At 51.5% G+C, this 14809-nt stretch overlaps 1 protein-coding gene across 4 annotated transcripts in view; it reads right to left on the reverse strand.

Moving 5' to 3' along the window:
* Positions 1-609: 609 nt before the first annotated feature.
* The window catches only part of SERTAD2 (SERTA domain containing 2), a 74631-nt gene continuing 60431 nt past the window's right edge, over positions 610-14809 (reverse strand). For 3 of the 4 annotated variants that reach the window (XM_015278044.4, XM_046938697.1, XM_040697008.2), the window contains one exon: positions 610-5178. In XM_015278044.4, the coding sequence (XP_015133530.1) occupies positions 4224-5174 (951 nt within the window). In that variant the 5' untranslated portion in view covers positions 5175-5178 and the 3' untranslated portion in view covers positions 610-4223. 4 annotated transcript variants of the gene reach the window in all.

A 14809-nucleotide genomic window follows, 5' to 3' on the forward strand; every position in this document is an offset into this window, starting at 1 on the left:
GGGGAAGGCAGGTGGTAACGGAGCCGTCGCACCGGCGGGCGGTCGGCGCGAGCGTTCGCACTGCGGTCTCGGGTGCGCGTCGCCCGTGCGCGCACGGCGCTCGCTGAGCGGGCGGAACCGCAGTCGCCGGGCTGCCCGCGGTGCCTTCCCGCGCCCGCCGTCCCGCGGCCGTTTGTCCCTTGGCGATGTCAGCCGGCGCTGTGCGCCGCTGCGCGACGGGACGGGGCCGAGCTGCTGCCGGGCCGGCTGCTTTTGCTTCTCTGCACGCTCAGAACGCTTCCGTGGGCGTTGGAGGCCGAGCGGTGCGTGCCGCGGGGGGGGGGGGGCGGGGGGTGATTCACTGCGCTGCCTCCTGCACGTAGAGCCGAAGGGCTGAGAGCTTCCCGGCTGCGGCCACCTGCGGGGCTGCACGAGGGGGGCGCCTCGGGCAGCGCGGCGGCAGCATTAAAGCTATCGGTTGTTTCCTGCTGGGATTTAATGCCCTCGGCCGAAGCGCGTGCCGTGCGTTAAAGGCGGCCCGATCCCAATCCCTGCCCGCTGCCCCTATCCCCCTCCCCCCCACCCCCCCGGGCCGTGCCTTTTTGCAGAGGGAAAGAAAGATAGGCGGCGTTCGTTTTAATCGTTTATTGTATAATATAAAACTACAAAAGTAAGACTGCTCATTTCCATGTACATTTGTCCAATTGGTTTTTGATTACAGCCCATACCTACATGTGAATACAGTAATCTGGTTTCAGATGTATATGTCTGTAATATTGCATAGAAAAGGCACAGCTCTAAGGTCTGTGGGAGGGGGAAGGGGAAGTACAGCCTTTTTTTTCTTATATTTTTTTTTTCTTTTTTTTCGACACTAACAAGCCCTGTTCAAACACCCATGCACTGAACATGTCACACTATTTACACCTTTCCCAGAACCTTGGCCTTTACGGACGCCTGTATGCATTACAGGAGGCCGGAGTTGAAGGAAGTTGTATCAGCGATTGTATTGGAAGAGGATCCAGAATTGCATTAGGCTTATTTTCTTTTATTTCATTTTTATTTTTATGTTCAGGAAAAGAAAAGTGCTTAAAAAGAAACCCCGGAAACCGAATTTATTGAAAAATGTTCAGTCTTGTTAATGAACAGAAGCACTGAAAGCAACTTGCACAGAAGCAGGATACCAAAACCTGACGGGTGGGGGGGGGGAAGGAGGGAGTGAACCCAAGCAGCTGCCCCAGTGCCAGCTCCCCGTGTGCCACGGCAGGGAGTGCCTCTCCAATGGGCCAGGGCTGCTCACTCTGTGTAACTGCCGTAACAGTCACCCGTGCCTTCATCACATTGGTGTTAAACAACCCAGCAGGGAGGGGAGGGGGGATGGAATAAAAAAAAATACCTCTCCTGAGGTCCAAATTTATTCTTACAGTGATTTTATGCAGATTTCCAGCAACCGGACCCATATTAGAAAGAGTGAGGGGGGGAGGAGGGGGAAAAAACGTCCTGTGACCCATCCCTGTCCTGCCTGGAACTCAATTGGTTTGCTCTGAATCTGGCTCCCATACCCTTGTTCATACAGATTTACATTCCTACAAGAGAATACATTCCTACCATACATTCTGTACATGTTACAATCCAGATGTTGTTAGCTTCACAATAAAATAAATATATTTACAGAAGGAAGAAAAAAAAAAGAATAAATAATTTACAAAAAAAAAAAAAAAAAAGAAAAAATAACTTCAAATCCAAAGCTCTTTTATTCTGCTCCCCTCTTGTCACTTCATTGCACATTAATGTCACTCTCCGTGCCTGCCATAGGGCTCCTGCTTGTTGGGACCCGGGCTGCGGTGCTGCCTTGTGCGTGGGGAGGTGTATTTGGTGCTCATCCCCTCTTCTGTGAGCACAAAACTGCAGCGAGCTGCGCCTGAGCAACGGCACAGCGCTCCCAAAATAGCATCTATGCGAACTTCTGCCTGACATATGGTATTTGTTTGACTGTGTAAATAACCCCCCAAAAACAAGGGCAGCTCCAGCGCGCTCCCAATTGGTTTTTCACCACGGTGATGCGAGCACGGGGCGAGTTACTGCGTGAGATGGCTGATGGTGCTGTGCGTCTCCAGGTCTGTGCGAAGGGCACTGCTGCGTTCCCCATCTCTGCCTGTGAGAGGGGCTGAGCTGCTATGGGGGGCTGTGGCCAAGCAAGGGCCCTGCTGCTGCCGTGGTCCCCGTGCCGTGCTTGGTCAGTGCTCGCGGTGGAAACGATCACCTACGTGTCGAGTCCATTGGATCCATCAGCATCAGTGAGTTTGGTTTGGAAATAAAGGAAAGCAACCCCCCCCCCCTCCCTTAGGCCAGCTGCCCCCAGCCCCACTGCAGGGCGGAGGAATGCAGGAGCGGTTGGTGATCGGACGCAGCGCCTTTCGTTTCCATCAGGGGTTCCTTCATTGCAAAACGTGTTTGCTTCTACGCTCCGCCTGCGTGCAGATCTACGTTCTATCTACCTACCTATCCCTACGCTAATAAATACAGATGGCCTGGTTTAAAGTGCCAATTTATAGGAAGCTGCCTCCTTCCGAGGCGAGCGAGACCCAATTTCATCCATGACAAGAAGGGAGCAGAGCTGACTGAATATTGCCAAATGACGTAAAACATAATTTAAAATTTCTTAAATAAATATAAAAGTTATTCCTAAAGAAGCCATAGGCATGTCAACAATATAGGTTGTAACCGGCGCTCAACAGCTAAAAGTACCATCGGGAAACTAAAATGCCACAGCGACTTCAGCAACAGGCATGATACATTGCAAACGTTTTGTCTTTAAATTAAACGTACACCACGACAAACTCAAAAGATGCTCTCGGCGCGGTAATGAGAAGACTTGTCAGGTGTTACGGGGGGGGCGGGACCATGCATAGAAAGCTGTGTCTGTATATTTGTTGTAAAACAGGTCTATAAAGTGTAAAGCGGGTAACGCAGTCGATACGAGAAACCAACCCTATACGAGATGCCGAGCGACGTAACGCGACTGGCTCCAGTTTCAACAGCAATGGATACGAAAGCAAGTCCATCCAGTGCAGGTAAGAGATGAGCTCCACTGCAGTAATACTGAAGTTGCCTTTTTCAGCACTTAGCACAGTGAGGTGGGGCGAGGAAAGGAGAGATGCTCCAAGAAAGGGCCCGCGGGTGCTGCCGGGGCTGCTGGCACGGAGCGGCGGCACCGTCCCCTCCGGAGCCGCGGGGCGAAGGGGAGCAGCGCCGGCAGCGCCGGGTGAAGTTCCACAGCTGTTTCCTGCCGACCGCTCCGTGTACGCGCCGGAGGAGGACATGGCTCTGAGTTTCGGGGATCACAGTAGTGCGCAGTGGGTACAGCAGGGAGCGGACGCTGGCGAGGCTCCTGCAGAAGCAGCTGCCAGCCCTTTCTTAAAGCACTTGGTTTGTTTTGTTTGCATTCAGGGAAACCGACCGCAGGCTTATTTGATCTAATTTTCTCTTTGCACCATACACATATAAAACGTTACAACTCTGTATAAAAGTACAAGTGGTTCTTGTACATCTGAATTATGCAGGAACTATGTGAGCAAATCCTATCAAAATAGCTATTTTTTTTTTTTCCGTGTGTATAAACAGCATTTGTTTTTAGAAAAAACAATATCATAAACTGCAGAATCTGTACAAAAATATAAAATAAATTTGGGCAGCAGTTTCTGAACAGCCATGTAAATGCAACACTTAAAGAGGAGCGGGTTAATGCCTCCAAAAGGCTGAATTGCTAAGTCAACCTCTACAGGGCTAAAATGGTATCGAGATTATCTAAATAATAATTCTTTCTTTTTAACCTCTCGCAATAAAACTTATAGAAAAAATAGACAAATATGCACATGCAATTTACAGCTTTCCCCAACATAATCCTTGTGCTTAGCTCGTACAATTTCTTTTTGTTTGTAATAACATAACATTGTCTACAATACGTATTCTTTCCTATACCGGGATATTCGGTCTTCCTTGAGGAACCACTTGGAAAAAAATACATTAGAAGTGGTCGTACATGGATGAAGGCACTCCGACTCTGCTTGAAGCAAAAACTAGTGTGATCCTTTTCTCTTCCAAAAAGGCAAGCAAGGACGCATGCACAGTGCTGTGAATCGGGTGGGAGGGACGATGGAAATACTACCGGGTGTATATACTGGTACTTAAAATGAAACAAATAAAAATAAGGAGAGAGAGAGAGAGAGTTGCTCTATTTCTATCCTTTAAGACCCGACAAGCACCTCCATGATGTGATCCAGTTCTGTGAGGTCCATTTTGAAAGGCTGATTTGGAGTTACTGGCTGACTGCTGTACGGCGCCAGCGTCTTTAGGAGCTCGTCTGCCGAGACGGGCGCCATTTTGGAGGCAGCCCCCGCGGCCGACGTGCAGGGGTCAAAATCATACATGGACGTGTCAATGTCAGCGAACAGAATGTCATCCAGGGTCAAGTCTGTGAGGAAGCCTGTGGAAGTCGTGATCTCGAAGTTGCCAGGGAGCGGCTCCATGAGTTTGGATTCGGCCGTTCTGCTCTCCGCGACGCCCTCGGGCTTGGGAACGCTGGACTCGCAGGGGTGGGCTTTAGAGTCACCGGCGGCTGATTCGGCTGCTACTGCTACTGCCTCTGCGGAGGTAGGTGCGGGACAGAGCTCCTCGATTTCATCCAAGGCTGAGGAGAAGCTGTCCTTGACTGGCTGGAGAGCAGGAGGTGGTAGTTTCGTCGGACCATCGTGCTGGACGGTCGGGGAAGTGCAAAAAGTGTCGTCCTCGAGCAAAGAGGCCGGGGTGAGGCAGGACTCCAGGGGCGTAGTGCTTACCAAGTCAGTGGGGAGCAGGGACGGGGAGGCGAGGTGGCTGAAGGCCGGCTGGGCCTCGCGGAAGTTGTCGCTGAGAGGGTCGGCGGGCTGCGACGCGGTCACGAACACGGGCCTCAAGCTGCCTTCTTGTTTGAGTTCTTCCTGGATTCGCCTCAGCATGTTGTTAATTAAAACTGTCTTTTGCAAGCTTGGCTCGGTTAATGGCCTGTGGTTATAAAGTTTCATAAGGGAAATGTTGAAGATAGTCTGACGCTGTAAGGTGTACGACACCTTAGAGGGACCGTCAGTAGGAGACACCACTTTGCCTTCCAACCCATCTTCATGCTCGTCAAACTTCCGCTTTCCTCCTTTCCCCAACATATATCTGAAAGGAAGGAGAAGGCACTGATGAAGACAGCGAAGCCGAAATCTGCTCTCCTTTCCCCACCCAGGCAGTTACCCAGTCAATCCCTACGCCCTGTCCGGGTGTGGGCAGCTCAGATGTCCCGTGCCCTCCTCGTCAGCCCAAGCACATGGAGCCACCCGAATAAAACTCAGCCTTTGCTCACAGTGGGGTGACGGGGAAGCGGAAGCAACCTGAACTCCGTGCTCCGCTCCATCCCTTCTAAGCATGGCTATGCCGGTAAATCCTAAGCAGGAACCAGAACAGCACCCGTAAAAATCAAGCCCCTGTGTACCTGGTGGCAGGTTTCCCCCTGGCACATGTGATGAAGCGCATGGTCCCACGATTCTGCAAGCTACAGGCCCTGTTAAACGCACCTTAGAATTTCCTGACTGCTGCAGGAGCACCGCTAGGCATAGAAACACAACACGCTCTTCTTGCAAGTCATTTCCCTTTTTGTTTGAAGGTATGTTCATGGGGGGAAGGGGAACGAGGCTCAAGCAATCATGCACTGAGAGAGTCCTCAGTGAACAGAGAGACCTCAGTGAAGTCTGGGAATTGAGCTCCTTGGATAGGCGCATCTCTGACCTCATGGGTTTATTTAAATGATTGCATATGGCCTACACGACTGGAGCAGGAAACGCAGTTATTTCCCTCATCACAGAATTAGATAAATTACAGACAAAGAAGAAGAGCCGCCAGGTCGTTTAGCCTGATGGCCAAGTTAATTCTCTGTACGCTCTGCTGCCGCAGTGGGGGCCCCAAACCCAGCCAGCGCAGTGCATGGGGTGTAGGGACACAGGCATCTCCATCAGAGAGCCCTCCAGGTTGCAGGGCAGCCATGGCACCCCCCCCCCACGCTGGGGACGGGCACGTGGAATGAGGGCTGCATGGCGCAGGGCTCAGCGGGCACCGCTTGCTGCAGCGTGGGAGGGCTGTGCTGGTGGGGGCAGGAAATGCTCTCACACAGCAGCTGAGATCCTCTTCTCGGCCCCTCCTTCACCACCTCCAGCCAGGCTTCCCAGAGGCCCCGGGTGGCTTCCCTTCTCCTAAACCAAAGCGCGTTCCTCGCTCAGGATGGCAATAGGCACAGCCCCCTGTTGTGCATCTGAGCAGGGGGGACTGGAAAGCCAGAAGCTTCATTATACAGCTGCCTCCCAGCTCTCATAGAGAGACACAACATGCCTTGCTTATTGGAGCACCGTTCCCAGTTCCCCCAGCATGCCCACAAAGTGACGGAGCCGGGCGGGTGTGAGGGTTTGGTCACTGCGCGCCGGTCAGGCAAACAGACAGCACTGCTAAGGACGTGCAGACAGCCGCAGGAACGTCTGCGGAGCACTGAAAAGCAAAAAGCCCTCACAGAATGGGAGAGACGGGAAGGGGCAAAAGAAGTCGGGGTTTCGATGGAAAAAGGAATGAGGTTCAGAAAGCATTTGCTGGATGCAAAATCCCAAATCAGATTGGGTGAAGCGAGCCTTTTCTGGTTAAAAATAAGTCCCGAATCCAGATCATTTTCTAGCATATTATGCAATTAAAAAAAGCAAAGGGGGGGGGAGGGAGCAGCTCGGCGGAGCTGAGGAACAGGCAGGCTGCGATCCAAGCGCCTTGGCCAGCTCCCAGCAGTCCCCGCGCCTGGAATCTCGGGTGAGCAAAACCTCTGAAATGTAGCACTACTGCCGGGCTCTGGTTTTTCTCCGCTCCCTGCTGTCACTTCCATGGACTACTCCGGAGCCACGCACGTGGGCTGGGGATGGTGGGGAGGATCTCCTGTTCAAACATTCACGGCCAACACGCCTCCTGTGACTTCCGACAAATACGGCAAGAACGGGAGCTGGAGGCCTGCACGAATCCCAAGTCCTACCGGGCTCCAGCACGCGCTAAAGGAGCTGTGGGTCACAGGGAGGGCCAGCAGCTTCCCACCCCTTCCCACTCTCTCCTCCCCTGAAAAAAGACAGACTCTGTCCTACAGACATACCGACGTTCCATCCGCAACGCTCTATCTATTTAAAGAGAGATCTGCTAACGGCTCAGGGGCTGTGAGAGTTTTGAAGCTTGTCAGGCTCCGAGAGGAATGTACAAAAATATTCGCTGCACAAAGCCAACCTTTTTCCCCAGGATAAAGAAAACACCATTGCGGTGGCCGTGCTCCGCTCCCTACGCTGGATTACGAAATGGTATCACTGGGGACGCCGGCACACGTCTCTAAAGAACCCAAACGAGTTGGCTGCTGTCGCGCGCGCCCAAGATGGAGGTGCTGGTACAGCTGGACATTTTCTAAGCCGGCCAACAGCGATGGGATCATCATTAGTAAACACAACGATAAGCTCTCCACGTCGTGTTCCAGGAAGCTCAGAATGATTCAAGGTTTCCTGTACGTATGACTGTCACGCTTTCACATCTCACTCGATCTTCACGTAGCTTAGTTCAGAGCTTGTCCTTTGAAAAGGCAGAATAGGCCAGGAAAACTCAAAATTTAACCTCCTAGCTTTTCAGCGCAGCTTTCAGTTCTCTTCTCCCCAGAAACGCTCTCTGAAAAGCATTTAACTATTAAAGGCACAAAGCAGGACTGCAGCCCAAGCAGGAGGGTTTCATTCCCCCAAACAGGGGCTCAAACAAACACCGCTACGCTCCCAGCTTTGTAGAGTTCTACTTGATTCCCTTCTCCTCCGGCATGCAAATGGGAATTGTGAAAATATTTTCCTCCAGTTTCCATAAATCACTTCATTCACTCCAAGCAGAGCAAGGAGGCCGTATCTTTTCAGACCAAGTGATGCAGTTGGTAAGAACAGACATGCTTTAAGCCTTGCAAGCTTTCCTCTGGATCTCTGCAATTGTGCAGTTTCGGACTGCCTGTTTACTCTTTACAGTTCAAACCACCTCCTCCTACCAGCAGTTTCATGCCTACATTAGAGAGATCCCTTTTGTACATCTTAAGGCATCGCATGCCATAAAAACAAGCTGCAAGCTCAAACATCTCCAACAAAACCCTCACTGCTAACCTCTCCAGCCAGAGCTCCTGCCAGGAGAACGAAGGCACCGAACTTACGGAGCAGGCTGAGCAAAGACTGGGGTGAGAGCAGGCCGGCTTGCACCCTCCCAAGCATGGGAAGTCAGAGTCCTATGGAACAGGGACAGGGGTTTGGTATGCAAGTTAGTTTTGAATGTTACTTAGGTATGTGGAACTAGAAAGCTGAAGAAAGGCTGTGGAAAAAAATGAATTTATCCAAGGAAGGGGGGTGGGGAATGGCTTGGAGATTTTCCCCAACATTATCCACCAATTGGCCCCAGAGCTGGAAGATCCAGACCCAGAAGCTGAACCATTGTTGCTGAGAAAGATGCAGTTGGCTTTTTTGCCCATTTAGGGTGATTGCACGTGCCTCAGAGCCAGAGAAATGCTAGCATTGTTTGGGAGCTGGCTTCTCTTAATTGAAAAACAAAAGTCATATATATATATATATTTCATTTGCATGTCATCTAGTGTCCTTCCATTGGTGCTCTTCAGACTGAGCTGGGAGGAAACACAGTTGGGGATCAGCAGAAGAGATCATCAGCTTGGATTGACCGCACAGAAAAAAGCTTGTGCAATGCCTGTCTCTGCCTCCCAGCCTGCCTGCTGACCAGCCCTGGGCTCTGCAGGGAGAGGGTGGCACACATGAAGGCAGAGATGCTGCATGCACCAGTTTACGCCATTAGACCTTGTTACTGCTAAAGAAGTCGTTATTAATTGGGAATTTGGCACGGGGAAGCACTGGATATATTGGGGGAAAAAAAGACAAGGAAAAAAAAAACAAAAAAGAGGGAAAGGTCATTTGGTTATCATCAATGTTAACTCGCAAAAGTTTTTAACAGCTCTGTTTGAAATGCCTCTCAAGGCTGAGGGCTCTTCTTGGAAATCACTCCCACAGCCCACGAGTGCCTCGGCTCACTGGGGCAGATGGGAAGGAAGACAAAGAAAGAGGAACTGGGCACCGAGAGGGACGGAGTCTTCAGGAAGTTGATTTTCCACCTACACTGCTGCTGCCCCATCAGCCAGCCCAGAGGATGAGCAGGTGAATTTAGCAAGGCTCTCTGTTAGAGCCAGTGGCACACGGCTCACAAAGGTGAACGCACCCAACTGCGGAGCCCACAGGCAGCCAATGTCCCCATGTCTGGAGCACCGAGCATTATTTCCCTCTCCTCCATCCCTCGCTCCTCATCTTTGAAGGCTGCGTTGGCTGTATCCTGGCCCGACGGTACTCAATGAGAGTTTTGTTACAGCCTTCAGCAGGATCAGGATTTGGCACTGAGAACTGCAGGACCAAAATAAAAAGGTCTTTTGTGCCAACTGGGTTGGACTGGCAAGATGAGGCCCGGCTCCTCGGTGCTAACAGAGGTGTGCACGCCCCGCAGGTATCGCTGCGCTGCCCAGCCCAGGCTGAGGGACCACCTGAACCCACAGCCAGCTCCATGGCTTCCAAGGACCCATCCCTAAGAGCTGGGGAGGCAGAGAGGTACCTCCAACCCCTCGCAGTCTCAATGGTGGTCTTTAAATCCTGGCGTGGCAGCATCCCAGGGCACTGTACAGCACGTACCATGCAGCAGTGCACGGTTACACTCAGCATGCTGCAGCTGGCTCACACTTTGTGCACTGACAGGGCTTTGGTGTGGGTGGTTGTTTTTTTTTTTTTTTTTTTTTTTTTTTTGCAAGGCAGCTTCTCAGGATCTGATGCAGATTTTACTTGTTTGAGTTGAATGCGCCTGCGCTGCCTGGCTGAAGGGAGGGCTCCTGACGAGTGCTGCTGGGTAAGGATCTGCTCTAACAGCAGAGGTGAGCAGAAGACACAAAGGCCAACCCGATGCGAGGGGTAGGGGGAGGAGAGCTGTGCTGGGCTTTCTGCCCCTCCAGAACCACACACTCTCATTTACGAGGGTTGTTTTCCCCAACGCTTACATTGTACGTTAATTCTGGATGGGTTTTTGTTTTGTTTTTTTTTAAACGGAGTGAGGTTTAATAAGCGCTTACAAAACTCTCCTTCAGAGCTCTATTAAAAAATTGGCCTCCTGGGTAGCTCTGTGCTTGTAGAGAGCACAGGGAATTGCTTTCATGTTTGCAAGCCTCCAGCACACGGCCGCTGGTGCCAGCAGTAGCTGTCAGTGGCGGCTATTTCTCCCCTCTCCCTGCAGGCTCAGCATCAGCACCCACCCACCCCGGAAGGCTGCCGCAGGGCGAGAGGCCTTTCCAGGCTCGGGCTGAACTGGAAATAAGGGCAGCCACGGTGGACGACGCTCAGGGGTTGGTCTAAGAGCCATTCAGCACAAGGAAAGCTGGCACAGGGCAGCAGAAGCTTGGATGCTCGTGTTTCTGGAGCTCAGCCCCTCTGCGGTTTGACTTCGGTGCTGGTAGCCCAGAGCCCCCCGGGCCCCGAAGGAACGTCCACGTTCATCAGAAAGTACGGTGAAGCCTTCCCTAGCAAATAAGCAATGCAATTATAAAGGCAGTCAATAGCGTAACGCCAGCCAACGTGTTCCAGCGATATTTTGAAACTGTAATCTGATCCTACTGTTTCCATCCTCGTGCCTTGCCTGCTCTCCCTTGTTGCATACTGTACTATTTGAGGCCCAGAGGGCAGAGCAAGCTCTGGCTGTTTGTTAATGATCAGAAACTGCGTTTCGAGCACAGCTCTCCATGCGCCGCCCACACGACTTTCTTGATAGTTTGTGAAGCTCTCAGCCTGCCCGGGCCCTGTTAGAAGGCTCTCTGGGAAACAAAAGCGAGCAAAACAACCAGAAACACAACTTGCAAGCACCACTTCTGCCTTCACTTTCCAGCCCATTTCTACCAGCGCTAAAAAAAAAAGGGGGGCAAAGCCGCAGTCTAAGGCGATCTCCAGCTCTGCAGTGTGTTAAGCCTCGCAGGAAACATATGCTTCTATTAAATTGGAAACAGTTTCTAATGCTGTCAGTTTGCTAAATGTAACTTGTTCTCTTGGAAGAAGCGGAGCGGCTCTCATGTTTTTGACTAACTGCACGCACCGAGCAGAGCGCGTCCGATAAAGCTGCAATAAATATAAGGCTCCAATAAATATAGCTTAGGATAAATTACTGCCTCATTAAGTAATTGTTTGGAAAAAGGAGAGCAGGTTTTCTAGATTATAGCCGCGTTATTAAGGGTGTTTATAATATTAAGAATTCTATCGGGGTAGCAGAACTTAATGCAAGTTTAAATCAGACGGGCACTTGTTAGCTCGTTAAGCCATTAAAATCTGCCCTGGCAGAAGCAGGAGGGGAACAAGACGACACAGGTTAGCTGGGAGCACTGCGGCCCAGCTGTGAGCAATGAGGACGGCTTGTTTCAGTGCAGGGAGCAGGTAGGGCTGCTAGGCAGCATTCTGAGGCTAGAAAACCTGTGTCCAAAACAGCCCTTACTCATGTACAAGGCAGTGGTGTTTGCTGAAAAAAGGGACTGCCCAGCAGAAGACGTCTATTGCAAAGGTCTCATACCAGTTTGACGTGGGCCTTGGTAGCGGATTGCCACCGGGAGCCGTAGCTCCAGGGGTGATCACAGGGCACGATGCCTCTCTGTGCAGACCCCTCTGTTCAGCCCCCCACCCCCCCAGGACAGGCCGTGCTGTGGCCCCACGTTTTACAGAGCCACCCCAATGAGCCCGGCCAAGGTTCTTCTCAAATCCAGGCTCCACGTGGCAGCCCTAAGGAAGCCACCAGGCCTGCCAAGCACAAATCAAGTCATACAGCACTGGGTGCACGCAGGCTGAGCGGCTCTGTCTGCTGCTAGTGTCAAAAGCTGAAGGATTAGGATCTGCATAACACACCTGGGCACCAGTAGTAGGAAATGAGAGCCACAGTAAATAAAACCAGGCACTACGTTAGGCCGGCTTCTCAGACTCTACTACGGGATGAGCTGATGATTCAGTAGGCTCTGCTTGCAGTCACCTGAAAAGCATTCAAGTGCTTCCATGCACAGGCTCCTTGGGAGCTGCCAAGCAGCTCGCCCAGCTCCGTGCTGCTCCTGGCACTGGGGCCCCTCGCCCAGCAGCTGCCAGTCCCACTGGCACGCCAAGGCCTGTGTGCGGGGAGAAGCGGGGCCGGCATCTCACGGAGCAGTGAAGCAGCAGCAATGAAGATGGCTGTGCGCCGCTCCGGGGCCTGGCTCAGCCACAAACCAGCCACCTTCCTCCTCTTCCCACTCCAGAGCCTGCAGGGCAGAGCGAGAGCGTGGCTGGGAAGAGGCTCCTTGTAAATCATATTTGAAACAACCTGAAAGAGCCGCTGTGGCCACCAGAAAGTGACACGGATTAACAGACGCACGCTTCCTTTTCCCTGCTAGGAGTACATGGCAAGATTGTACCAGTCAGTCTCTAAGGGAGAAGGATGAAACAGCACAACCAACACATCCTTCCTCCTCAGCAACGCCACTCGAAGCAATAAATCAAGGTGATGCTGTGCTGTATGCCACAAGACATCTCTATTGGCACACACACGCCATGGGCTAGCGGGTATTTTTAGTGTGCGCAGGGATGGAGCGCTGTAGACCCATCTCCATTGGCTGCATAACATTCCCATAAAGGTTAATGGGAGCTGTGCACGCATCCAAGTGGGACCAGACCCCTTTGTGGATAATAAGAGAGTTTTCCATGTGTATTTATAATTGCTTGGTTAGAGCCCTTGTTTTCGAGCGTATCACAGCGCCTTCTCCCCACAGATAGCTTGTTTTTCCCCCTTGTCCTCAGCCCTTCTTCAACGCACGGGGGAAAAAAATACCCACACTGCTGCAGAAAGAACTGAACGGTTTGCCAAAAAGTAGGTTATTGCTCTGAAAACAGTGCTGAATAAATTATCACAGTCAAACTGAAAAGCAGCGAACCGGGGGGAGGGAGGGGAAGAGCAAAAACCTCCAAAGAAACGTGTGCTGCAAAATGCAAAGCACATCCCAGCAATGACAAGTCATTTTAGTTCCCGGCCTGCAGGTTTCATTTGTTAACTCGTTTCTTGCTACTGAAAGTTAAAAGAGGCAAAACCAAAGATTAGAACAGAAGGCATTTCCCTGGCACTCCGTAAAGCAGCTATGCTGCACTCGAGTTGCTTTCAACGCTGTTGCTTCAACAAAGGAACGCAGCCCTGCAAACAGGGATGGCCAGTGAAAAGCGCTCGCTGGCCCCCAGTTCTCTCGCGGGGAGGTGGTAAAACTGCAGGACGTTTCTCCACCAATGAGAACAACAACAACAAAGTTAAAGTTTGACACGACAGTTTGCTAGGACAGCGTTCAGTGATGTTATCACGTTGTCTCACCGGTGGCCTTTCAGCTCAGCGCGCTGCAGCGCTCGCGTTTGTTGAAATGTTTTCATGTCTGCCCAAGGAGCCCTCTGAGAGCTGATAAAGGGAACTTTGGCCAGCCTTGAACTGCTCTCAACGTGCAGCAGCCACAGCCAGAGAGGAAAGGGATTTCATTTTTCACAGCACCTGTTGGATTGCACAATGAAAACTGCTGCACCGAAGCGGTGCCATTCCAAATAGCCTCCGCGCAATCCGCAGTGTTTTAAGTAATGCAGAAGTTCTCAAGTAAATCATTTCAACTCATACAGGGACGCTTTTCTAACGGCATATTTTAGCAGTGTATGCACTCAATCCATACTTTGAAGCATGCTTCCCATAGGTCACTCAGTGCCGAATGAAAACTCGATTCCCATTCTGGAAATCGGGAGTGGAAAATACAGAAGGAGATGGGGAAACTGAAACCGAAAGTCCTGAACCTCATTTTGTATTCGACCAGAGCAGCCCACTCACCTCCCCCCAAGAGGTTATGATGCTAGTTTTCCCCACAATTAAGCAAACAGACAAACACACACACCACACAGATGTATGACGTGAGTTGCACCGGCAGCGGGGAGAAGCAGGGCAGCAAGAGGAAGCTCAGTGCTGTGTGACACAGGCATGCATGCCAACAACTTGGTAGTGCCTCTGTTCCTTTGCGAGGCATTTGTGTAATGCCTCGTTTAGAGGAGGAGAGGGGAAGGGCTGCTCCGAAGAGCCAGATGGAGCAGGAGGGTGAAAGAGAGCGTCTGCTCGAGCGCAGAAGGGGAACCCAAGCAAGTTATCGGGCCCCTGGGACAGCCAGCATGAGAGTTGCCCTGGTAAAAATCCCTCCGCCAGCAGCGCAGCGCAGCAGTGAGTCACTGCTCCTGCACGGGGCTGGGCACATGGAGCGACCGGCAGCACATCGTGCAATGGGAAGAGCTCACATGCAGAGTCCCCTCTCACTGGCACACACGTACACTCGCACGCGGAGATAAAGCAAAGCATTACGACTAGCCGAAAAAACACTGTGGTTTGTGCATGCACGCCTGCCTCCTATCTTGATGAAATGTGCCTTTTAAAAATATGCAAACGATATGCGTGCACGTGTACCTATTAAAGCACTTTCTTCCCCCAGTGAAAGGCTGCCTGTAAAAACACACCAGGAGTAAAGGGTTTGTGGAGGCGCCGGAAGATGACGGTGTATTTCTGAATTAGGTTTTAAAACTTCATTTTGCAGCTACCTGAAGTGGAGACAAAGCCGCCTTTAGGCATCTGAAACTAGTCAGACCTGCTGTAGCAGTTGTACAGTTTGCTTCAAATA

The sequence above is a fragment of the Gallus gallus genome, chromosome 3 (assembly GCF_016699485.2).
Source record: "Gallus gallus isolate bGalGal1 chromosome 3, bGalGal1.mat.broiler.GRCg7b, whole genome shotgun sequence".
NCBI lineage: Eukaryota > Metazoa > Chordata > Aves > Galliformes > Phasianidae > Gallus > Gallus gallus.